The 26,324-nt window shown below is 42.2% G+C and overlaps 1 protein-coding gene across 6 annotated transcripts in view; it reads left to right on the top strand.

Annotated features, from left to right (window-relative positions):
• Positions 1–26,088, top strand: part of Sorbs1 (sorbin and SH3 domain containing 1) — a 236,646-nt gene extending 210,558 nt beyond the window's left edge. For 5 of the 6 annotated variants that reach the window (XM_013017802.1, XM_013017801.1, XM_013017804.1 and 2 more), the window contains 6 exons: positions 1,345–1,459; positions 1,592–1,717; positions 3,697–3,891; positions 16,589–16,647; positions 19,641–19,753; positions 22,765–26,088. In XM_013017802.1, coding sequence (XP_012873256.1) covers positions 1,345–1,459; positions 1,592–1,717; positions 3,697–3,891; positions 16,589–16,647; positions 19,641–19,753; positions 22,765–22,832 — 676 coding nt within the window. In that variant the 3' untranslated portion in view covers positions 22,833–26,088. Of the gene's footprint in view, positions 1–1,344; positions 1,460–1,591; positions 1,718–3,696; positions 3,892–6,067; positions 6,824–16,588; positions 16,648–19,640; positions 19,754–22,764 lie in introns of all 6 variants that reach the window. The other variant, XM_013017797.1, reaches the window with a different exon arrangement.
• Positions 26,089–26,324: the final 236 nt, after the last annotated feature.

Below are 26,324 nucleotides of genomic sequence, written 5' to 3'. Positions count from 1 at the left end.
GAAACAAATGTCTAGATCCTCTTCACAGGCCTATTTAGGATTAAAATCTTAGCTCTCAGTGCAGATTTAGAGCAGTCACCTTGTGCTTTTATTCAGCACAGAGCCAACTCTGTACTGTGTGCAAGTTTTTCCAGATGTGCCCTGTTCTTTAGCTGGCATCTCTCATGTACTATGGGACTTCCTGACATGCACATAACTGGCAGCACACCCCTTCCAAATTACAATCAGATATCTTTTTCCCATACTGTTACTTTGGTGCAAGTGAAAAAGATTTTTCTTCATCCAAGAAAATTTCAAGCCATAATTTTTTCCCTCTGGAGTTTTCATTTTATTTTTAATCCATCTTTTTGTCTCATTTAATTTTTTTATTGTTTTTATAAAGGTAACGTGCAGAGAGATTATAGTAACATGTCTCGTAAAGAATTCATTTCTCTTGGTGTCTCATTGTTTTTTTTTAAAAGGAGTCCTAGTTAAATGTTAATGTCATCATTATTTAGGCAAGGCATGGATTTGGAGAAATGGGGAAAGGGCATGAAGCACTTTGAAAGAAAATCTCCTTTTCTTTCCAAGAGCCCTTTTCCACATTCAGAAGGAAGGAAATAAGCATTTATTGAATGTCTAGAACAGGCACTGTGTTTCCTTTGCATTGGTGGCTGCAACTTTGAATTAGCAACTGTGATCAGATAAAGAAATAATGTCTCAGAGAGATTAAGTATAAGTATCTTATCTAAAGCCCCAGAGCCTATAAATCATAGAATGGAATTTGATTCCAGGTTTGCCTAACTTTAGAGTCTTCCCTACTGTGTGGTGTTAGAGAGATGGATAGTGAGATGAGTGGGTACACAGCTGGCTGACTGGTGAAATGATTGAAGGATCTTGGTATGTTGCAGATTATTCACAGGTAATTTAGAGCAATGCAGACATTATTGCTGCAGCACAGAAGGAGGTAGTAAATGTATCCAGAAGGAGACATTTTTCCACCCTCAAATAAACTTCAGTTAAGGCTTTTGGGAGCATCGCTCTGTGGTGTGTCAATATTCAAAGCATTCAGACAGTATTCACAAAACATTCATTGAGAAAGCTCCAACAAACCAACCAGGCCTCTGAGCAATCTGGAATGCTATTCAGTTTGAATGTTAACACCCATCCCACAAAAGACTGGAAAAATGCCCAATGTGATGTAATTTCCTGACGAGTGGGTTTCTCACTACCAAATATGGAGCCACCTTCTTCTGTAATCTCTCTCCCTTAACCCCACTTGAAGTCTCCTGATAAGAAACATAAGTGTCTTAATCTTGCACATATTGAGCCATCTGCTAAAATCCAGTGGCCTTCTGTCAACAGGGAGCTTCCTCTGCAGAAGGGAGACATTGTTTACATTTATAAGCAGATTGATCAGAACTGGTATGAAGGCGAACACCATGGCCGGGTGGGAATCTTCCCACGCACCTACATTGAGGTACTGTAGCCCCTTATCTTTCTGAGAAAAATCCCAACCATATCCAAAGCACTGTGTTTACTGAATACTTGTGTTGCTTTCTATTCCTCTTGTTGCCCTTCTTTCTTCTCTTTGCTTCTTTTCTTTTCTCAGCTACTTCCTCCTGCTGAAAAGGCTCAGCCCAAAAAGTTGACACCCGTGCAGGTGTTGGAATATGGAGAAGCTATTGCTAAGTTTAACTTTAATGGTGATACGCAAGTAGAAATGTCTTTCAGAAAGGTAAGCTCCCTTTCTTATGATATGCTTTGGGGCTCTTGGGTGGTGCCGTTATTAAGGGGATATAATGTTGCTGCTGAGTACCAGTCTATAGTTTTAAGAGGCTCATATGCTGATAGAAATTGCAATAAGGGCATTTGGAGAACTTTCTGAGATGAGGTATTTTAAACAAAGACTAGACTAATCAGGGCTGAACTACATTGAGTTCACTGACAAAGGATAGTATTTCTCAAGCTTTAATCATCTTTTACAAGTTATCCAGCCAACACTTAGTGAGTACCTGTTGCACTGTTGATGACTAGGTTTATGTTTCTAAGATATTGATAGGCTGAAGGGGAAAAAACTTAAGTACCAGAAAGAGTTTGAAAAGCCTTGAAGCTAACAGTCACACTTTACCAGCCTTGAAGCTTGTGGGGAATTAAATACTTTGAGCTCTCCGTGCCTCATAGAGGAAAAAAAGACTTGAAGATAAATGGCCCTCTCCCATGGTATTTGAAAGAGGCTTCAATTAGGCAACATATGTGAAACCACCAGTGTGATGTGTGGCATCTGGTTGTTCTTACATAAGCAGCAGATGCTAGTATTAATACCATCGTTATTGCCTCTTAGGGGCTCAGCATGCCTATTGTGCACATAGTTACCCTGTGCAGAGGATTGCCTCTTGCAAAGGATTCAAATATTCTGTCTGTGTCAAAATTCTCTGGGGTGCTAAAGTTATCAAAATTGCTAATTTTATTGAGGACTGAGAGAAGTCAGCTCATGGCTTGCAAAAGATGGGCTGCCTTGCATACAAGAGATACTCTGAACCAGGCATTGGTGACTCACACCTGTAATTGTAGCTACTCAGGAGGCTGACATCCAGGGGATCACACAGTTTAAGTCAGCCTGGGTGGAAAAATCTGTAAGACTCCATCTCCAAAATAACCAGCAAAAAGCCAGACTAAAGGAGGTCTAGTGATAAAACACCAACTGAGCAACTGTGAGGCTCTCAGTTCAAGCCCTGGTACTTCCTCACCACATCTCAAAAAGAAAAAAAAAAGAAAAGAAAAGGAAAGAAAGAGGCAGATTTTGGAAACAATCTAATATCCCAATAGCAGGGGATCAGTGATGAAATCATATGTATAAACAATAGAATGCCTTGCAGTAGTCCATTAAAATGTACATTTTATAAGTGTATAACTATACTGGATGTTGTGGCACATGCTTGTAATACTAGCAATCTGGAGGTAAAGCACAAGAGCATCACAAGTTAAAGTGCAGCCTGGGCTACATAGCAATACCGTGTCGGTGTGGAGAGGAAGGAGGGATATATATATATATATATATATATATATATATACATTATATTACATTATATATAATTTTTAAAAAGCTAAAGGGGCACTTTATATTGTTAATACCAAAAAGCAAATAGAAAAGGCAAAATATAACTCAGTTTTTATACAAAAATGTAAGGCTAATATAAAATAAGTCTAATAAAAATATGAGTACATTTAATTCATATGTATTGAGTTAGATCTAGAGGGCCCATAAGCCAAAACATTAACAGTCATTATCCCCAAATGATAATCTAATAGATGGTGATCGTTTTGTTTTATGTATATGTTCTAAGTTTTCTATCATCCATGAAAAATATAAAGGTATAAGAAGAAAAAAAAGATAATCCTCTAAAATTTTTACCTTACAAATAAACACTGAATGTCTCTTTTGCTTTAAGTAACTCAAAAACATTATATTTCATACTCTAGAACAGGAATCTGATATTCTGCTGCTTTTTCCTGAGATCCTTGAAAACCAAGCTTAACTTTGTATCATTCAGAAAGTTCTACTGCTGTGGGCGTTCCCCATCCCATGGTGTCGGCTCCATCCAGAATCAGCAGGGAAGATTTTCCCTGAGCAAAGGATGTGCAGGGTGCAGGCAGGGGCCTCAGGTGTTTTGAGGTATGGTAAGACAAGCATCCTTATCTGGCTGTGTCTTTCAGGGTGAGAGGATCACGCTTCTTCGACAGGTAGATGAGAACTGGTACGAGGGGAGGATTCCAGGAACATCCCGCCAAGGCATCTTCCCCATTACCTATGTGGATGTGCTTAAGAGGCCACTGGTGAAAAACCCTGTGGATTACATCGACCTGCCTTATTCCTCCTCCCCAAGTCGCAGTGCCACAGCAAGCCCACAGGTATCTAAGCTTCTTATCACTGCTTTTCTATAATACTCAGCACAGGAATTTCAGTGTTCAGCAGTGCCCATGTGCCAATGGCATGTGCTTCTCTGGAATGGTTCTTGCGCACTGTGATTAAGAACTGTTGGCAGCAATGCAGACTGGACACTGGAGTTTGTTTTCATGTGTACAAGTAACAAGGAAAAAGGGAGTGGAAAGGAAGAACCCCGGAAATTGATGTGGGCTTGAGTAGAAAAAGAGAAACCAGAGCCTTTATTAGTTAAAGATGGTGGTGTGAAAACCTCTACTGTTCCATAAAACTCGTGGCCCAAGGTGGTCCTTTCTACAATTTTTGTCTGTCAAGATTGTCTTGCAAAGTTGAAAGAGTATTTTGCATTCTCATCTTCAGACAGGTAGATCAGGTCCAAAGAACTGTTGCAAGCATTCACTGGAATCAGGTTGGAAAGGGGACCTTATAGATGGTCAGCCTACATTGGGCTGTAGGCATTGAGCTACACAGTCTATAGGCATAGGAAGATGTTTGCTTTTCTAAACATTAATTATGAGCAAACTTTTTGTTGTTGGTCATGGGGCTTGAACTCAAGGCCTGGGCACTGTTCCTGAGCTTTTTCCCTCAAGGCTAGCACTCTTATCACTTTGAACCCCAGCTCCACTTCTGGGTTTTGGTGGGCTAAGTGGAGATAAGTGTCTCATGGTCTTTCCTGCCTGGGATAGCTTTGAACCATGATCATCAGATCTCAGTCTCTTGAGTTGCTAGAATTACAGGCATGAGCCATCCACGCCCAGCTGAGCAAACTTGTTTTAAAATGTTACTGCAGCTGGGCACTGGTGTCTCACACCTGTAATCCTAGCTACTCAGGAGGCTGAGATCTGAGGATCCCGGTTCAAAGCCAGCCCAGGCAGGAAAAGTCTGTGAGACTTTTATTTCCACAGAAAACTGGAAGTGGCACTGTGGCTCAAGTGGTAGAGTGCTAGCCTTAAACTGAAGAGCTGAGGGACAGTGCCCAGGCCCAGAGTTCAAGCCCCGAGACCGGTCCTCCCTCTCCCCCCGACAAAAAAACCAGTGTTATTGCATCTGGGTGCTAATGGCCCCCTGCCTGTAATCCTAGCCACTCAGGAGGCTGAGACCTGAGGATCCTCATTTTGAAAAAGCAACCTAGGTAGGAAAGTGCATGAGACTCTTATCTTCAGTTAACCAGAAAAAGGGAAGTAGAGCTGTGGCGCAAAGTAGTAGAACACTAGCTTTGAGCAAAAGAGCTCAGGGTCAGCACCCAGGCCCTGAGTTCAAGCCCCAGGACCAATCAAAATAAATAAATAAATTATTACAAACCCATGCTCACTTTCCCAAAGCCAAGAGAAAAATAAGTGCAGGAGAGTCATGGTAGAAGTGACATCCTGTGGAATAAAGTAACCATACCACTATATAAATTGTGGAAAGGATGACCAGGAGATCTGGGGACCCAGGATGATGCAGAGATAGTATCTCTTTATCTCTCATCTTCTGATTATTTCCTTTTCTCTCACCTGCTTGCCTCTGACCCCCATAGAGGGTTCTGGCATAATATATTGGTTGAGCTCTCTGCACAATTGAGATCCATATTTGTCATCTCACAGGAGAAAGTGTGAGATTGGATCAGGACATTCTGTTTTGTAGTAATGTGGGATACTCGGGGAGGTGTTTTCACTTGACTGTAACCAATAGTGATTATAAAACAAAATGGCCACACTTTTTTGGAAGACTCGCCTGAGCTCCCTAAAGAATAAAAGCTCAAGGAAGGGACAGTGTTGGGCCACCTTTCCCCCTAGTTCTGGGTCAGGGCGCTGGTTACAGAGATAGTTGAGGGCTGAGGAGGGACTGTCCTTTGGAAATCCAATTCTGCAAAGTGGTCTAGCACAATTGGCAGCTGTCTGATGGGAGCCCTTCTAGTTCTACCCATCTGTTACTCCTCTCCTAATCCTGCTTGCCCGCACTCATGTGTACTTTCACATCCCAGTTTCTCTCAAGCATCACCAGATGATTTCTTTTTTGGACACCAGAGTGTCTTAATCATCCTTTCCATTTCATTCTTCTTTATGCCCCCTTGTAATTATTTTCCTCCTTTCTCCTTTTTTGCTGACACTTGTATCTTTTGCTTCTTTCTTTTGTTTTCTTCTCTCTCCTTTTCTTTTCAAGTGTCCTAGTCACAGCAAGCTCATCATGCCAGCCCCCTCATCTCTACCCAACCCCCGCCGGGTTCTGTCCCCTGAGATGCATGCCATCACCTCTGAATGGATCTCGCTGACTGTAGGGGTCCCAAGCAGGCGTTCTCTGGCCCTGACTCCACCCTTGCCTCCTCTGCCTGAGACTTCTGTCTATGACATGGACTACCTCTCCTTGCCATCAAGGGCTCGTCCCTCCCTGCCCCTCAGCCTCCCTTATTCAAGTTGGTCAGTTCGCTCTAATCCCCGCTCAGTGGTTTCCCCATTAGCCTTGCCTCCACCCCACAAAACTTACTCCCTGACACCTAGTACCCAGACCCCTCTTCACATCAATGGAGAGGGTGGGATCCACCCTCACCAAGATAGCTTCTCCCAGCCACTGCTGGGGAGCCCTGATAGGGTCATCTCAGAGCTTAGTGATGCCTTTAGCAGCCAGAGCAAGAGGCAGTGCTGGCAAGAAGAGAATGGACAATATGAGAGGAAAACAGAGAGTGAGGCAGGTGAGAGATGCCCTGGTGGATCCAAGATCTCTAAGAAGAGCTGCTTGAAACCTTCAGACGTGGTCAGGTGCCTGAGTACTGAGCAGAGACTCCCAGAGCTCCATGCCCCTGAGGAGATCGAGCCCAGCAAGCCTCTGGGCAGCCCCTTTCCAGGAAGGGAGGCTGGGCCCACAGAGCTGCACAGAGGTGGCGAGGCTGAGAGGAAGGCCGCTCAGAGTGGTGTGAGTCAGGTAGGCCTGCAGCATGACTGGGGTGCCTTGGTGTCTCACTTGGCAGGGTGGGCAAGGCATCTCACCCATCAATTGACATCTGGATTGTCAATTGAGGCCAAGTAAGACCTGTAAGACCTGTTTGATTTTCTTGGTAACAAGAAATGGTCTGGGAGGAATGGAGGGGAGACATCGATGAAGATGTCAGGGCTGGGGACAGTTGGAGGGAAAGGTCAAGCTATATTCTGGTCCCTTGAAGTGATTCAGAAGTATTCCCACATTAGGTACCTCCTGGCCTGGTACAAAAGCCCATGGAGATTGTCTTTGCTTTGCTCTGACTAACACAGCTGAGAACACCAGGCTTTGGTGTGTGGTGTGTGATTTCTTTTCTTTTTTCTTTTTTTTGGTGAGGTGCACTTTGTTCCCATAACCCATGATGCGCTGCTGGTGCTCTGTTCTGTCAGGTCTTTGTCCTGTCTTACGTTTGTGTGGAAGTCCAGAGCCTTGTTGTTCAGACTGAACAAAGGTATTTTGGTTCTGGGGAGAGCATGCAGGACATACCCCCATGATGTGCTTGAGGTCATGGAGTCAGCATGCCACATTTCTAAGTGACTGTCCCATCTTCTCTCTAAGTCAGCTCCAAAGATTTCAGAGTTTGCCCTTAGGGTATTTTGAGGGGAAATGATCTTGGCAACTGGACAGTTCATGATTCTAATTTTGGCTATGTTGTTTACAACCCGGAAAGTTAGTCTGGGCAACTTTTCCAAAGTAGCCAGATTTGACAACCCAATTCCATCCTACTGAACTGTGTATGATAAGAATTTTTGCCTTCTCTGAGAATATCTTCATCTATAAAATGAGATAACACCTATATCATTGAGCAGATTTCTTGAAATAATGCTTATGAGTACTAAGCACAAGGGCTGGGAATATGATTGATACTTTGTAAAGGGAAGATATGTCTTAGGTCTTGGACCCAGAGCTGCTGGAATTAAGAACATTCTGGAGCCTCTAAAGCCAGGTGGTTTTCTGAGCCATGTAAACCGTTTATTATCTGTTATATATGATGCTCACAGTAGGCTATGTTGTACCCTCATACCAGCAACCCAGTTTACCTTTGAAGCTTTATTTAATTAATAAGCATGAATTCAAGGCTTTCTGGTACCAATTTCAGGGATGTCCGCAGATCATTGATTCTGTTCTTGAAGTGCCTATGCTCATTGAGACAGACAGATAATAGCAGTCAGCAGGAAAGTGACAGGAATACTGAGGCCTGAGACACACAGGGCCAGGCCTCTAACCCCAGCCCAATGTATGTACACTATTGGCTAGTATATCAGGAGTGGAGATCACTAAGCACAAGTATCGGGTAGTTTATAAGTTTCTTTGCTTTTCTCATGTGCAAAGTAGGAGTGGAGATGGTCCCTCCCTGGTAGTCATAGTGATTTCATGAGACAGGGAATGTAAGTGGGGTGCTTGGCTTGTAGGAAGATTCCATAAGATGAGAACTTTCTGCTTGTCTCTTAGTTTGGGACTCCAGGATGGCAGCCATACCTGATAGAGGGTTTACTGACTGTGGGATTGTTGTTCTTACTATGTGTTTAGTGAGAAAGAAAAGCACTATATCTGGTTGAGGAAAGAACAGGTCATTGGGAGAGAGGCTAATTGAAAAAGACTCAATGTCTCTGACACAGGACAATTCACAAGTCAACCCAACATGCCTGAAGCCATCCTTACCATCAGTGGTTAGTCATCACTGCAGCCCAGTTCTAGGATCAGTGTGCACAGGAAGTATGCATGGTGCTGGAGCTCTGAGCGAGCTTTGAGGTTTGTACTTCCTGCTTCCTAACAAGGACAGGAGTTGAGTAGTTGGCAACCACTGAGAATATGTTGACTGGAAAGTCAGGCTTGTTGGAAATTGGTTTCCCTTTCCTGGTGGGGCTCCAGACCCAAGTCCATTTCCTGCCTCCTCCCTTCCTCCTGCTCTCCCGGCACAAACCCCCTTCCCCGTGGGTGCACCTAGGCTGTGACTCTGCTCTCTATTTATGAGAGTTAGGGGTGTGAGGAAAAGGCAGTGGTTCACACACCTTCTCCATAGTGACTCTCACTTCCCTCCCAAAGCAGCTCTGGAAATAGGAACTTCACAAGGGGCTCCTGTCTGCCTCTTGGGCCTTCTTTAGATGACAGACAAGCTAAAGGTGGAAAGGAACTTATATGGCAGCTGTTCTGCAGTTGCCCTGTCAGGACACCTTGACCTCAGGCTGTTATTACCTGTTTGGATAAATACAGTCCAGATTTGTTTGCTTATCAAGGAAATTTCCAGCCATTATTCTTCTTACTAATCAAACACTTAATTTTATTGTGCTTTTATTTTTCTGAGGACTTGGTTGATTATCTGATCAATACGGAGACAGAATTTTACATGAGCCCCTTAAATGAAAAGGTAGTCTGAAATGCTAAGATCATTCATTCTTTTAAGCATCAGCTGTGGTCCAGGCACTGTGCTAAGTGCTATAAGAGATGGAAAGGGCTTAGCATCAGAGATTTCCTCTTCCTCCCAGGAAAGTCTCTCTACTTGGACTCAGAAGGCCCGTGTGATCTAGCCATTTAGATAACCAGCAATATGCATCTTCTAAAGCCTCCCTGGCATGTTGGCTTAGATAAATTCCCACCTGACCTTCCTATCTCCATTTAGATGTGGCTTCTCCCAGGAATCCATTCCTGACAACCTCCCTGCCACCTGCATAACTGGGTAAAGTGGTCTGAGTTTGTGCTGCCCCAGCTATACCTGACCCATATCAGCATGTATTTGTCCCTTTACCTACCTGTGTCCTTTCAGAGTATTAAAGTCCCATAGCCAGGAGCTACAACACTTGATATGTAGAAGGTAAATATTTGTTGAATGAAAGAAGACAAAAAAAAACTGACCACAATAAAAGAATTTATGATGTCCAATGGAGGAAGGAGACCTGTTTGTAAATAGTTATAATGCAAAGAAGAAAGAGAATCACAGACTGTGCTTTCTGGAAGTTCAAGATGGGAAGAAATAATAAACAACTAGAGGGCTAGATGGTTTTCCTGGAAAGAAGTATTAGATCTGAGCCTAAAAGAATATTTTTACCCTCAATACAGCAGTAGGTAGGTATTCAAGGCAGGTGGCCAAGGCCCAAAGCTAAGAACTGTAAGGTGTGTATGAAGAATAGTGTGTTTCTTGTTTGGGTAAGACTTTGAATATCTAGGAGAATAGATGGGAGAGATCAGGGGGACCAGAGGTTGGATGGTATTCATTGGCACTTCTGACATTCATTGGTACCACTTCACAATGCATCTAGTCATCTACCTCTATGGTCCCTGTGAATCTTGCCAATCAGCTCCAGCTCCTTCCCTTCATCACCTGCCCCCATCCAGATCATGTGGATGCGTAAACTCTTCCAGTAAGATGGTTTGACTTCTTACTCATATTCATTGTCAAACGGTTTCCCATTGGGCCATAAGGCATGTCTGGGTTTTTTTGAATAGTAAAGGAGACAATTAGGGTTTATAGGGGAAATTAGGAGTGGTAGAAAGAGCACTAGTCTCAAGGTTTCTAGCTCCAGCTCTGTTCATAGTCTTCTGGGTGCCTTTGGATGAGTTACTCTTTCCTAGCAGCTTCCTTGCCCACAAACAAAAGACTCAGCTGGCTATGAACACTGATATTCCTTTTTAACTTTGATATTCTAGGATTAGGTAAAAGTCCTATGTGAATTGCAGTTGAAATGAGAAAAACACATATATAACTTTAAGCTGGGGGTTTATTACAGTCCTTCAGACCTTTCCTTTGAAAAAGAAAAACTTTCCTTTTATTTATTTTTTGGAGGGACAACTTAATTAATTGGACAAGAACATACACAAACATGTACAAACACATGTAAGAGTTCAGAATTATCCACAGAATTTTTGGAATACTGCTGGGTATCATTTTTACCAACAAAATTTAGAACAATCAAGAAAGGAAAGGGGAAGATCATCCTGGAAATGTCTATCTTCAAGTGTTTTCTGAGTTTCCCAAGATAGTTTGCCTGCCCACATCTAGGCTTGTTATCTAAGAATCTGCAGAATTTATAGAATCTGTAGGCTTCTATATGATGCAACTTGTGATATAACTATAACTTCATAAAATTTCTGAATGAAAATTCATTTTTTAGAGATCATTTGTCCCAGTGACTTGTAACATTTTCTGTATCACAGACCCTCAAAGGATCTAAGGACAGTACATTGTAGGGGAGTTGGCATGTACACCTAATACTGCCTTGTTTCTAGAGGGCTATACCTGAGTCAGCCTGAGAGCTCCTACCTTGTCCATGGACCATGAGGTCAAGAGCTCCTAGCCCATTCAGCATTTCCATGAAATGAGAAAACTGGTTCCTGAGTAGCTTATGTAACATAATCTTAGTTCTTAACATGAAGGAAGCCAATCAAACAATAATATATTGAGGGCATGAACTACCAAATGAAAGTACTTATAACAGCTAGGTGTGTCCGGTACATCTACCTCTGAAACCCTTACTAAAATACTTCATTAGAAAAAACTGAGGAGGGAAGAAGCAGCTCACCTGAAGATAGATAGGTGTGCTTCAGTGACATCAGAGGGTGGTTCCCTCACCACATGGAAAGTAGAGTCTTTCCCAGAAAGATCAGAAAAAGGGAAAGGCCTGGCTGGAGGATGGAGATCAGGAGTAGAAGGAGAAAACATGTGATGGAACTTGAAAAAATAAAAAGGAAATTGAAAGTCTTAGGTTACTCAAAAATGGGAAATGTTTTCTTTTGACTCAATCAGAAGGGAAATCTCTAAATAAACACAGAGAGTGTTAACAATTTACAGGATGGGGAAAAACACAGGCTACAATTCTTCCAGAACAACCAGAAAGTATTAAGTATTAAAGAACCAAGATCTGAAGCCTCAGTGTCTACCCCTAAAATGAGGTTAAGAGAAATGGTACTTTTTCAGTAGAAACCCAAATGCCAGCTTCACAGTACTGGACAGGTGTGTGTGTGTGTGTGTGTGTGTGTGTGTGTGTGTGTCTTGAACTCTGGGCCTGGGCGCTGTCCCTTAGCTCTTCAGCTCAAGACTAGTGCTCTTCTAGTTTTCTGGTGGTTTATTGGAGATAAGAGTCTCATGGATTTTGCTGCCAGGCTGGCTTTGAACTGCGATCCTCAGATCTCAGCCTCCTGAATAGCTAGGATTACAGGTGTGAGCCACCAGCTCCTGGCTAGTACTGGACAGTTTAAGATGATCCCTCCATCAGCACCTGTTCCCAGCTGTTTTTAAATCTCCCCTTGGTAGAATACCTAGAAGATCAGAATGCAGCAAAATGAATGCATAGAATTTAGAGTCTGTGCTTACATCTTGACTTTTCTCATTTCCAATTCAGACATGCTGGCTCTTTGTTTTCTCATTTACAAAATTTACAAAATGACCACCTTCTTGAGTCAGTTAAAAGAATTGAATAAAATGGGCTCCATGGCTCATGTCTGTAATCACACCTACCTGGGAGATGGAGGTTGGAAAATTGCAATTCAAGGCCCACATCCAACCCTCTTATTTATTTTAGAACTTGATTCTTAACATGTTTAACATTTTGCTCAAGGGGAAAATCAATTCATATCAAAGACTGTCCTGGAACCCAGATTGTTTTTTTTACTGTTCCACTGGGAAGGCCACGGTCGGGTCTGAGAAGTCATGAAGGGTGGGACATGAGGTGAACAGAAGGATGCTGTCTTGGAGACTTGGGCCAGTCAGGAGAGTAGCAGAGATTCATGGTATTTCTAGAGGGGATCTGGGACCATGTAGAGATGGTGTCTCTGTCCTTAGCTGGTGTAATTTATTTTGGGACTCAAGGCTTTGGCGCACCCCCAAAGCTAGAAGAGGACGCTTAGTAACTGCAGTAGCACCAGGTGTTTTGTGGATCCAGAGGGATTAACAGCTCTCAAAGCTAAGATCAAATCTCTGACCAAGGAGAATGGAAGATAGAAGGACACAGGATAGCAGATCAAGGACACATGCAGAGTTACTCACTTGGGCAGGAAGGGCAACTTGAATGTAAACATAGAAGAAATAAAATTTCAGGTCAGTGACTATTCCCTGCTTACCATTGGTGGGAGAGGCAAGAGCGTAGTAGTGTATGTTGGTTTGTGTATGTGTGTACATGGATGTACCCATACATATTGGACTGGTCACTATTTTTCCCAAACACGTGGGAGAAGTGGAATGCATCTGCAATATCCAAAATGTACTTAGCATGAGCTAACACTCCCTTTATTCTTAGCCCTAGGTGAGGCCTGGTGAGAACTTGTGTCTACTCTCTTAGGCTTACATAAGGGCAAGTGCTGAGGCCCTGGGACAGTTCAGAAGAGCACTACCCATGAAAAGAGAATCTTAGCCACATATGTAATTCAATATTTTCCAGTACCCACAGTAAAATAGAAGAGATGAAATTAATTTTCATCATACATTTTATTTAACCCATGTATCCAAACATTATTACACCTATGCCATTTCTCTTCATATTTGTCACAGCTCAAATATTTAACAGCTACGGGTGGCAATTGGCTACCATATTGGACAGCAGAGAATTAGAAGAGCTGTATGAAGCTGTTAAGTAGTTAGAAAATGGGGAGGGCTGGAGGTATGACTCAAATAGTAGAGTGCCAGCTTAGCAAGCATAAGATTCAGAGTTCAGGGCTGGGAAGGTGGCTTAGTGGTAGAACGCTTACCTTGCATGCATGAGACCCTGGGTTTGATTCCTCAGCACCACATAAGCAGAAAAAGCTGGAAGTGACACTGTGGCTCAAGTGGTAGAGCACTATCCTTGAGCTGAAGAGCTGAGGGACAGCACCCAGGCCCAGAGTTCAGGCCCACGACCGGATCCAAAAAAAAAAAGAATCACAGTTCAAATCCCAATACCACCAAACAACACCAAGAAAAAAAAAAAAGGAAAGAAAGGAAGAATGAAAAAAAGAAGAGGAAAAAAGTGAAGATGGAAGAGGAAAGGAGGAAGAGGAAGATCTATTCAAAGTGAAAATAAAATTTCAAGGGAAATCCTTGTAGCCAGTTGCTGGTGGCTTGTGCCTAAAATCCTACTTACTCAAGAGGCTGAAATTTGAGGATCTCAGTTCAAAGCCAGCCTGGATAGGAAAGACCATGAGACTCTTACCTTCAATTAAGGACAAAAAAACCCCAAAAAACAAAATAACCTACAATCTCAAAGGAAGCAGTGTTTGAAGTGAAAGGTTCATTCTTGTTCATGGTTATCAATTTCCATGTCCACCGAGGTATACTCCATACCATTCTCCTCTCTTCCAAAAAGTCCAGATTTATATTCCAGCCATATAGGTTGTTTCCGTTGAATCTAAACATGGAGAAACTGAATCTGAGGTAATAGGATAAATATTTATCTTGCCTTTTTCCTTCGTTTATCCAGCAAATACTAAGTGAAGAACTTCATCATTCGACCTCTCAGGAATGGGGGTGTTTGTACTATCCAGATGCTAAGGCCATGATGATGATTTTCTTCTGTTTTGAGTATGGTAAAGAAGGTACTAAAGACGGAATCAGTATCTCTCTAGTACTGTGGTTCAAAAAGTTAGGCTGAGAACCAGCAGCATTAGCACCAATTAGAAATGTAATCTGGCCTACCTCAGTTGAAGCAAGTGAGAATCTACACTTAGCCGGGTCCTGGATGATACCTACCTATGTTTGCCCTTGAAACATAGTCATCTATAGAACCCCAACTACTGACAGTCAATAGCAACTGCAGCCTCAGCTCCAACAGCTGCTGTGACAGAAACTCATTCCTTTGGGCAGCCACTTTTGTTGGACAGTGTTCACTTTTAGGTCATTCCTTCTGTCAGTCAAGTGATAGTCTGTCTATTTTGCCATCAAGGCACCCAAGGTCCTTTCATTCTTCAGAAATGGCTTCTATCTACCTGGCACAGGTCTACAGGTTCTGAGACATTGTAGAAAGAGCATGAAATGGCCCTTCAGTTCTGTCTTCTCTTTCACTACTGCCAGAATTCAAGGAGAATGGTTTGAGTGACTGTAGTTGAAAGGGTGGAATGGAAAACTTGAAGGACAAGAGCAGGGAAGTGATGGCTGGAATGGAAATTGGTCATACAGGACCTATTGAAGTTATTACATTTCACCTGGATGACTTTTTAGATGTTTATTCAGAGTAATTAGAGTTTGGAATTGAGTCCTCTGGTGGAAACTTTTTCAGTGGGGGCCTGGCCTTCTACAATGGAAGTCCCACTCAGAAGAATGTCTTGATTACACTTGTCTCTATATCAATACATGGTTCTAGGGCTAATGAGGGACTAGGAACAATCACCTCTATCTATATCTGTTTCTGAAAGCAAGCTCTGCCCTATGAGCCCTCTGAACTTGTTTTATACTTCACTAGAGTATGTCATGTGAAGCTATTTCTAGAACAGTAAGCTTGTCTGAGACTTTATTCCTCAAGAATATGTCAAAAGTATTATGCATTTACAACTAAGTACCCAAATGTAGCAGACTTGAGTTTATGAGCCAATTCTATCATTGGCCCTCAGTCAACAAAAACTGATACTGGTTCCCTTCTTCAGAGATTATTATCTGAGACAGGGGAACAGTACACATATTGTACACATATGGAGAGGGCATATCTGCTCCTAAAGATAGCCCTGTCACGTGTCTCTCCTGCCAATCTGGTGATCCTGTGTTGTTCATTCTTTTACTGCAGCCATATTTCCAAGTTTTCATTTCATTGCCTGAATGCTTGCTTCTAACTCTGTTACATCTGCATTTTCTCCTGTGCATCCAACATGTTGTGTGAGTTTCTCATGTGGAAACTCAGTGGCCACGGGCCGTGAGTATCCGGTGTCATCTGAGTGCAATGGTGTGGTACATGTACTTGCTCATGCTTTTATTTTGAATCCTTCCCAACATGACATCTGCTAAAAATGTCTCCCTTATGATTTGCTTGGTGATCACAGCCTTCTCATCATTCATTGAGAGCAGGACCTGATCTCACAGAATCTGAAAAGAACTATGTGGTAAGATGCCTGTTGACTAAGACTGTAGTTTTCCTAAAGAGAATCCTTGCTGGCTCAAGTCTAGACCAAAGTAATGCCTGGGAGACACACAGAGCCGTGATATACAAGATTCCATGGCTATTGTAGTAGAGCCAGGTGTTCGGCCACCCTCTTTCCCTTCTGAAGAAGCAGAGGGATTTCGAGACAATTTTTCCAATTTGCCTACATGTGGGATTAAATTAATGTATTAATTTATTAATGCATGACTGGGGATACATACTTGCATTTCAATCCTGAGATTATTCCCTTTGTAACAGATATTCACTAATTACAGGCTTTTATGCTGCTGCCTTTTTATTTTTAATATTCATACTAAATCCCAAATTCTTCTATATCTTACCTGTTTTTCCATGCTTTCGCCTGGATCCCTCCTGCACTCCACTACTGGAATCTCTTTTTTTAACCTGGATCTTCAACTCTGTTTTTTCCTTGGACTTAATGTGCTTCGTCTGGAATGTTACATCTCTTCCTCTCTTCCTTTTTGTTTTTTTTTGTCCCCACATTGACTGTTTTATGGGGGTTTCTGGATATCTTGGGGCCACCTCACAGGAAGCAGTTTGCAATGAGATCATAAACATTGCTGAGAAATCTGTTCATTACTGCAGCACTGTCTCTCATCCCCTTGACTTACATCACAAGGTATCCCCTTCTGACAAATCATCTTTAATCATTTCTCAGCAACCTCAAGCCCAGCAGCGAAGAGTCGCCCCAGACAGGAGTCAAACCTCACAAGACTTGTAAGTACAGTTGGCTAACTTTGCTTCTTACATTTCCTGGTGGACTTTGGGCTTATGACCTTAGAAAGTGGATCATGGACTGACCTTTGGGACAGACAGCCACTTGGAGGGAATGAGTGAATCACTTCTTACTTTTTTAAGGGTATCTACTTTAAGCCACTGTGAAGACAGGTGGTAGGCAAATAAAGAGTGCTATGAACTACTAGGAGAAAGAGGTAGGTAGAGTTAAAACTAAAAGTGAGAGCTAGGCTGGTGGGTTTCATCTCTAGTTTTGTAAGGAACACAGAAGAAAGAGCAGTTAATTTTGAGCAGAAATGAATGGACAGGTTGACTAGTTCATTCACAAATGTATTGAGCAGGGCACTTTTGGCTCATGCCTATAAGCCTAGCTACTCAGGAGGCTCAGATATGATGATCATGATCTGAAGCCATCTGGTGCAGAAAAATCTGTAAGACTCTTATCTCGAATTAACTAGCAAAAAGTTGAAAGTGGAGGTTTGGCTCAAGTGGTAGAGTCCTAGTCTAGAGGGAAAAAGCCAGTGTTCTACCACTTGAGGTATAGCTCTACTTCTGGCATTTTGCTAGTTGAATGGAGATGACAGTCCTCTGGACTTCACTGCACAGGCTGGCTTGGAACTGCAATCCTCAGTTTTCTATCTCTTAAGTAGCTAGGATTATAAGTGTGAATACCAGTGCCTGGCTTCCACTGTTGGTTTCTAAAGTGGGAACGTCTGGCCAGGACTAGGAAATGAACAATAGCCACTGTGCTGCCTCTCTGGCCACTGGAAAAGTCACTGTTGACTTCTGAGACAGATGTTCCCCTAGGAAGGGCTGAGGAGTAAGCGGGGAGCGGAGCTATAGATCAAAGATTATTGGGGACAGAACTAGGACTTGGGCATGTTTGTACCAGAGGAGCCAGAGGTAACAGAGCTGAACGATGTAAACCCAGCGAAAGATGCTCCACATGACCAGGAGAAGGGACTCTTGAATATGGAATAGGGTCAGGAAGGTGAATGGAGACACAGAAGCCCAAATCTGGAGGGAAAGATTCAATTGTTGCCATGGCAGCTTAATCTTCAGAAGTAAAGACAGAGCAAGGAGCACTCCACTGAGAGTGGGGCACCAAAACTGGCAAAGGTAGTAGAGTCCTGAAGCCGTAAGAGGCTCATCCAAAATTAGAGCTTAGTGAATCTATACCCAGGCCTCCAGGGTTCAGATTCTCTCCAGCCAGTGTTCACTGTCTGAAAACTGACAAGCAGACACAGTAGAAATTAAGGTGACAAGATATATTAAGATGTTAGCAAGGACATATGTTGGGCAGCTAGCTGTAGGAACCAAGTTGGATAGGGAAGAGCAGACAAACGCAAATGCATTACAGCTGGAAATCTGTTTGCCTTTCTCAATTCCGAGGTAGATACCTCCATTCTGGTAGCAGAATCCACAATCAAAGTATCAGGACACTTAGAGAAATGTGTAAAGGAAGCTGTCCCTATAGTTTTAGCAGAACAGCATGAACCTCCTGTTTGTGGAAACAGACCACATGCTTGTTTCTGGTCTCTCTTAGCAACACACAGGGAGTCATTGACATGCTTAGAAATGGCAAATGATAGTTTCACTTTAAAAATTCTGCTGTTAGTGTTGTGTTTCAAAGTAATAAGTACAAAGAATTGTAAAGTTGGCACATAGTAGGTGCCCCTTTAGCATCTGTTGAAGGAATAAATAAAAACAAAGCCTTGCCTTGATGACAAAGTAGTATCAATGAAATTGCTATTATTAGAACAAAGATTAGCACAGACCAAATGCCTTAGGCCAAACAGTGAGTAAATTTTAAAAAAGAAAAGAAAGAAAATCTTAGCTCAGTCATCACTGGGATTGGGCGGGGGGGGGGGCAGAAGGAGGCAGAAAGCTTTCAGGGGTCTTAAAGCACTCAGGATGGTTTTACTAGACAGAGAATACATATGTACTTTTCATTTATTTTTCTGCCTATATCATCTACCTGTTTCATAAATGCTTTATGTTTTCCAATGTATATAGCCAGGATTAAATAACCTCTGATTATCCTTAGTAATCTACATGTGTTCTCTTATTTTAAGAAAAAACCTTGGATTGCTTTAAAGGCAGGGAGTAGAAGTAGGAAGGCACACTAGACCAAAAAAAAAAAAATCTGTCTGTGGTAACCAAATAAAATTAGAGGACTGATTGTCTTGCTTGTCACGAATTTCCATTCCTCTCATCCCTAATTAATTTATATGATGAACATATTTCCTCAAGTGTCACATGATTAGAGAAGAAGACAAAATATTTTATCCTGCTAAGCTCCAGGACCAAGGCAGAAGCTCCCAAACTCAGAATGCCAACAGAGTGGGCAGGGACAGTAGTGGTCACTGACCAATGGCTCTCTAGAGCATGTCAAGGGTCAGTCAGCCCCATCTGTGTCTCCCCTTGTACGGCTACCACAAAAAGCCAGGACAGAGCCCCCTTTTCTCTCCAGACTCCCATATATTCATACTCCTGTAGACTGTCTGATTCTCCCTGAGGTGGGGCCTTTCTATCTGTCACCTCCTCTATCTCAGTCTTGGCCTGGCTATGAGAGGAGGACACATGAGAGGAGGGCTCAGGAGCCAAGAAACTCTGCCATGACTCCTATTGTGTTTAAAAGAAATCATTTTATCTTTACTGATAAGTGGGAAATATTTCTTAAATATTAGCTTAACAGAAATGTGATTAAAAACTCATTATTAGCCAGGTGCCTGTGGCTCATGCCTGTAGTCCTGAAGATCATGGTTCAAAGCCAGCCCAGGCAGGAAAGTCTGTACTCAAAAAAGCCAGAAATAGCATGAGTGGCTCAAGTGATAGAGCACTAGCCTCAAGCAAAAGAAGCTCAGGGACATCCTCAGACACAGAATTCAAGCCCCAGAACCAGAAGAAAAAAAAACTCATTATTTAATCCTGTTATCATGTGAGTCATTTATATTCTTGCTTCTCATTTATAGATTTAGCTACCAAGCATTATATAGCTATATACCACAGAATGATGATGAGTTGGAACTCCGAGATGGGGATATCGTTGATGTCATGGAAAAATGTGACGACGGATGGTTTGTTGGTAAGACTCTCATGGTGCTTTTCGTCCTAGATGCTCATGGAGGGAAGCAGTAGGTGTGATGAACCATCAGTGTTCTCTGTACAGAATGTAGCATTCCCGAACTCTGGTCCACAACCAAGAGATATTGCTCAGTGGTAGAGCTTTTAAAAAAAAAATGTGTGTGGGGTACTTGGGATTGAACCCAGAGCATCACACATGCTAGATAAATGTTCTACCATTTGAGCTAGTTATCCATTAACCCCAGCTCTTTTGTTCTTCTTATTTTTTTTGAGATAGAGTCTCACTAACTTTACCTGGACTTGTCTCTGGTTCAAGATCCTGCTGCCTCCATCGTTAAGTAGATGGGATTAGAAGTGTGTGCCACCACACCCATGATAGAGCATTTGCTTTATCATGTGAGGCTCCCCAACACACAAATACACACACACACACACACACAAACAAAACAACAATAATAAAGAACTGTCTTTATGAAAAGAGGAAAGAAAGATCAACATTTATTGAGATTCTGTTATAACCCAGACACTGTTTGATGTGCTTTTATTGACATTTTCATATAAGTAGTCATGTAGGACAACTGTTGTCCTCATACTCAAAAAGTGAGTGCAGCTGAGCACTGGTAACTCATACATATAATCCTAGCTACTAAGAAGGCTGAGATCTGAGGACCCAGCTTTGAAGCCAGTCTGGGTAGGAATTTGTATCTCCAATTGACCACTAGAGAATTGGAAGTGGCCCTATGCCTCAAAGTGGTAGAGCAAAGGTGCTTAGAGACAGTGCCCAGGCCCTAAGCTCAAGCCCCATGACTGACCAAAAACAAAAGTAAGAGCTGAGCAGGGAGCTGGTTGTTCATGCCTGTAATCCTAGCTACTTACGAGGTTGAAATCTAAGGATCTGGCCTGTATAAGAAAGCCCATGGGATTCATATCTCCAATTAAACACCAAAAAGCTAGAAGTAGAGCTCAAGTGTTAGAGTGCTAGCCTTGAGCATATAAGCTCAGAGACAACACCCAGGCCCTGAGCTCAAGCCCTAGGATTAGCAAACCTTAGTATGCGTGCACATACACACACAAATAGTAGCCAAGAAGCAATGTCAGAAGCCAGGATTCAAATTCTCCACTCCCCTTTCCCAAAGCCTATATGTTCTTTCTGCTTAGATATGAATACAACACTGGGAGACATGACTTACTCTTTGCCTTAGTTTCCCCTTTCTTTCTGAAAACTAGCTTTTCCTTTCCTATCTCTGAAAAAAAAAGTTGTCAAAAATTCTAGTGAGACCAGCAAGTCTTGGCATAAACAGGAAGCCAGAGAGATTTTCCTTGGCTTCAGTGGCCTCTGAATCAAAAGTTATTTGTCCTCCCAGGTCCCCCAGAAGCCCACAGTCCCCACTACCCTGAGTTCTGTTCAGAAGAGAATCAGATCTGGGAAATCAGGGGCTATTTGAATGCAGTACAGCCTCATAGAAACACTCGGCAAACCACATGTGGGATTTATAATTTTCTAGAGGCCAACTTAAAATAACAAGAAACCAGTGAAATGAATTCTATATATGTTATAAATCCAATGCATTCAAAGCATTATCATTGAACCGATAACCAGTATAAAAATTGTTAGTGATAAAATTTAAATGCTTTTCATATTAAGTCTTTGGTATCCAATGAGCTCAGCTCATTTCAGCCTAGCCATATTTCCATTGCTTGGTTATCACATGTGGTTATCATATTAGAGTACAGCTCTACTCAGCACATGACAGACTGAGGCAGCCAGATTTCAATTTCAAGGCCAGCCTCCTGGGCCCCATAATACCTTGTCTCCAAAAATACATTCATACATACATATGTACATACATACAGGCATACATGCATGAATGCATACACACATAAGTCCAACAAGAAGAAGGGAGGGAGGAAGTGTAGCACCTGTGTACGTTAGCTACTAAAGTCGTCTAGGAGTATTTCTATTTTCAATGGGTGGGGGAGGGGCACCAGTTCTGTAATGGAGCCACCCTAGGCCATTGGATAAAGGAAGTATTTGGAATGGTGTCTTCCTTGAACACTCCAGTTCATGAAGCAACATTTAGGAACACTCAGATCACTTCCTTCAATACCTCAGTGAGAATGATCCCAATATCATTGTCCCAAAGTTTGGGGTCTTTCATAGGCCTAACATTCAAAGGTCAAGCACAGTAGTCCACCAGAAGTCATTTTTTTCCCCTCATCTGTAAAGAAGACACTAGCTATATATAGAAGTGCAGGTGAGCTCCTTCCCACCTCAGGGCCTCACCATCCTAGTTCTGTGCAACCTTCTTGACTATCCTCCTTAGATGCCTTTTAGAAATAGCAGTTTGGCAAGAATCCCAGTCTGCTAGCTTTGGCTGCGTGAGGGGATATATTCAGTAGGATTCTGGAGCCAAATGGGAGCTGATTAGGACACGGATACAGTAGTCCAATTAGAATGTCTTCTAATGACACATGGTGATAGTAAAATATATCTCAGCCACCCTGCTATAGAGTGACTCCAAGGGAAAGTTCTAGGCTAGAAGTTCCAGATGAGGAGAAGTCTAGAAAGGGCTTTGTTCCCAGATGGCTTAGAGGGACCCTTTCCCTTGCATAGGCTGTCACAGTGACGGGCTGTTAGAGATCCTACAGTTATCCAAGGTGTCCTCTTATGTTGGCTTTATGTGCTAGTTCTTCCAAAATAAGAAGTATTGGTGAGAACAATGGGCAGGAAATCAGAAGACTCACTGGGTAGATTCTGCCTCTGATACTTGTTAAGCAGAAGGACCTCAGAAGTGTCCTTTATGCTCTCCAAGGCTGGGTTCTACCACTGAAAAGGGAGAATCGTAGAAATGCCTTATTTCCTCTCATTTTGTGGCCTGAGATAAGCTAGGGGAAAGTGCTTTGGAGAGTATATAATTTTATAAACAGCAGGATTGCTATCAAGGAATATTTGCTGAAGATTTCAGTGTCTGGGTCTTCTCACTCCTGTTTTTTTTTGTTTATTTTTTATAGGTACTTCAAGAAGAACAAGGCAGTTTGGTACTTTTCCAGGCAACTATGTAAAACCTTTATATCTATAAGAAGACTGATAACCATAGAAATTATTTTTATTGAGGATGAAGCATAATTCATGAACTGGTCTTTATTTAAAAGTTAAGTTGGTAGGAAGATGAATGCAGTGGATAAAGTTAAGAAGTAAAAACAAAAGGAACAGAGAAGTGTGACAATTAACACTCAAGTCTGAGCTTACTGTGTATCAGGGCTGAACCGTGTGCTGAGCAAAATGAATTGAGGCAAATCAGATTTACTTACCTGATTCTGGAACAACTCCAGCTTTCCCTTCCCCTCCCCTTCCTCTCTACCTCTACCTGGAGTAGAGTCTAGGAATGGATTAGCCAGAAATGCTTACTGGTTTCCAGCCTTACCTGCTGTCATCTCAAAGGGGTCCTTGAGCCTAGAATAACCCTTAGGGAACTAGGCAAGTAGATCCCTAGCCATGTTCTGGAGACCCCAACTCTGGGCACCCACTGACTGCCCCATCCTCTATCGCTAGCTGCCCTGGACTAAACTGAGACTGTCTGCTAAACTGAGACTGCCCCCCTTTGCCATTGGACCTGCTGAGGTCCAGGTAAGGAAATGGAGGCAAACCAGGCACCTTGGTGTTGAGCCTGCATTACCCTTGACTATGCCCACATGAGGTTTGTGCTGAGATTGGGGAGCAGATGGTCAAGGCCGATTGGTTAGGTTTGTATTTCCAAGCGACTAAGTCAAGAAGCCCTGCCACCTCGGAGGCCAGTGGCAGTGCTTAGCTTATTCCTTTCCCATATCTCTCTGGCTTTATAAACAGCTGCCTTTAGGGCAGCGCAGCTGCATTTACCTGAGCCCTATATTAAGCTTTCTTTTCTGGCTTGGGTTTGGCTGGGAAAGTCTGGGATTGCTAGACCCATTTTCACAGGAATCCCAGAATGACATCTAGAGTTTATTTAACATGCAGTGACATGCTCTGGTTACTGATCTACCCATGAGGCCCTGGGCTGAGAAGAGATGCCAGGTTTCCAATTCCCCCCCAAATCCCCAGAAGACTTCAAGGACCACTCAACATGTTGGCACCCCCAGCTTGTGAGTATTCTTCATGCACCTGCAGAGGCTTCCCAAGGTGTGGATCAGTGGCTTGAGTATAAGCAGCAACTTTCCACAAGCAGCAGTGACCAGAAGTCTGCCCTGTGTGGGGGCTGCAACTGAGGAGGAAACCTCTGGGCCGCATGACTGCTTCACTACTACTCTGACGCAGCTGTGATAAAGATGTTTTATTAGCTTCTCTGTTAGACTTTTCAGACACAGAGATAGAGGTGCCCCATTTTCTGCCCACCAGGAACTGGAGGTGAGTGGGGAGACAGAAAAAATAAACTGACTGCAAAGAGAGATTGTGATACGTGCTAAGGAAGTTTGGGAGAAGAGATGTTTCCCCTGGAGGGACCTGGAAGGTGTCATGGTATTTCTGTCTCCATACCTCACTTCTGAAAGAGGATACTGAGAGAACTTTAGACTGGGAGTCATTCTGGCTGGAAATACTTGGAACTTTTTCCAGAGTCTCCAAACTCTCATCCTCCCCACAAATCCACTTCCAAGGTGACAAATAGGAGTAGCAATTCTAAGTGGTAGGGGTGTATACTGGAACCCTGGCTCTCTGCAGCTAGCTCAGAATTACCCCAGGACCACTGTCCCAAAGTCTGGAATCTTTTCCAAGTAGATAAAACTTGTCTTTAGTACCTCTGCCTCAGTGGTTGTCCCAGACACTCATCTTAAGATCCCACCAGCTTCCCACCACCTGCCAATCAGCCTCAGTACCCTCACTTTCTCCCTAACCTTTCAAGGAGGCTTTCAAGAAAAAAAAATTACTCCTAATTTGCACTGAAGTGTAAATGGCTGATAAGAAGAATGTGTTGCCTCTTCTCTAGAGACATTTGTTTGGAACTAGGACAAATTGGAGCCTTAATCCCAAGGGAAAAGTGTGTGAATTTGTAGAACTTCAGGGACAGAAGGTTTTATGGTAGAACGAAGCTTCTTGATTTTTTTCTAGGACCCCATGACTGTATGACCTATAGCTTTGGAAGCTCTGCTCCCCCATCCCAGAGCACAGAGCCTGATTTTTTTTTACTTTTGTCTCTGAAGGAATATAGTAAAAATGCATATGTGCATGCATTTTGCCCAGCAGCGTTTCTCCCCATTTGGAATGTAACCCTTATATTGGCTGTGTTTCTTGGTCTTTCTTAAACACAAACCATTAATAATGAAATCCTATTTAACTTTTTTGGAGGGGTGCTTCTTGATTAATAGGTAATTTTGAACACCTCTTTAAATACAGCTAGAAAGTAAAACCAACTTGTAAAGCCACCTTTGCATCTGATGCCAGCTTCACGCAGCGTCTGTCTCTCTCCCCAAATACAGGGGTTGCCTTGCCAACTTGCTCTTCTTTAATAAAATCACATGTTAAAATTCACATCCCCTCAGTTTACTATGACTCTGTGTGAAAAAACAGGGAACACAGGTTCCCAATTACTCTTTTGTCTTCAGACATTTAGTAACATAAATTACCTATTTTTTATGCTGAAATGTTTATACAGGTTTATTAATAGCAAGTGTAACTACCTGGTGACATGCCTTGCAACAGGTTTTGATATATTAGCCATGCTTCCAGGTAAAGGCTAGCCCCAAACTACATATCTTTTGCAGTCTCTCTGGGATCAGTAAAAGGAAAAAAAATTCATATGCTCGAGAACTGGGAGTGTAAATATGTATATTTAACTTTGTATAGTCCATGTACCTACCTTGTATAGAAAAAGTTTTAAAAATTTGAACAGAAGGGAGTAAAATAAGGGAGTCACAGAGGGGTTTTGTTTTGCATTTTTATTTAAATGAAGGAATTTCAAAGTATTCACTTTTAGCACATTTGCCATTGGAAACTGTTAACATTTACAATAATAATTCTTCTGGAAAGAGAAGGTAACTATTATTTCAGTTGCAGTTTAAAAAAAAACTTTTTTTTTGCAGTTCTGCAGTAGAATTAAATCCTGTTGCTAGAATAGACTACTACCAAAAAGAAAGATCATATTCTGAGAGAACTGACATTATATATAACCAATTAATTTAAAGCATTGCCATTTAAATTTTCACACTGAGTGCATGTACTCTGCAGGCACAGATTTTTCTGTTCATTTATTTTTCTTTACTGCAGTGGATTGATTTGATAAATAGATGTGTTAAATTACTACCTTTGCTGTACATATTATTTAATAAACTTTATTAAGAATTGTGTGGCATATGTTCTTGCCATTCCTTCCTTTGTCAAGTTTCCCAAGTGAGACTTCGGGTCATGCTTCAGTTTCTCATGGTCTGTTCTCAGTTGCTCATATTCTGACACCCCTCCCCATTCTTGAACACCACTTCTTTCTCTTACTCATTGGCTCTGTCTAAATTGGCTACTATTGATCATCTTGCCTTTCTTTCTACAATATATTATTTGTTCTGATAACAAAAATAATGCACGTCTTTAAAAGCTTAATAAAATGGGG

The sequence above is a fragment of the Dipodomys ordii genome, unplaced genomic scaffold, assembly GCF_000151885.1.
Source record: "Dipodomys ordii isolate 6190 unplaced genomic scaffold, Dord_2.0 Scaffold36, whole genome shotgun sequence".
Lineage (NCBI taxonomy): Eukaryota > Metazoa > Chordata > Mammalia > Rodentia > Heteromyidae > Dipodomys > Dipodomys ordii.
Note: the sequence above shows the minus strand (reverse complement) of the source record. Positions and strands in the feature narration are given on the sequence as shown.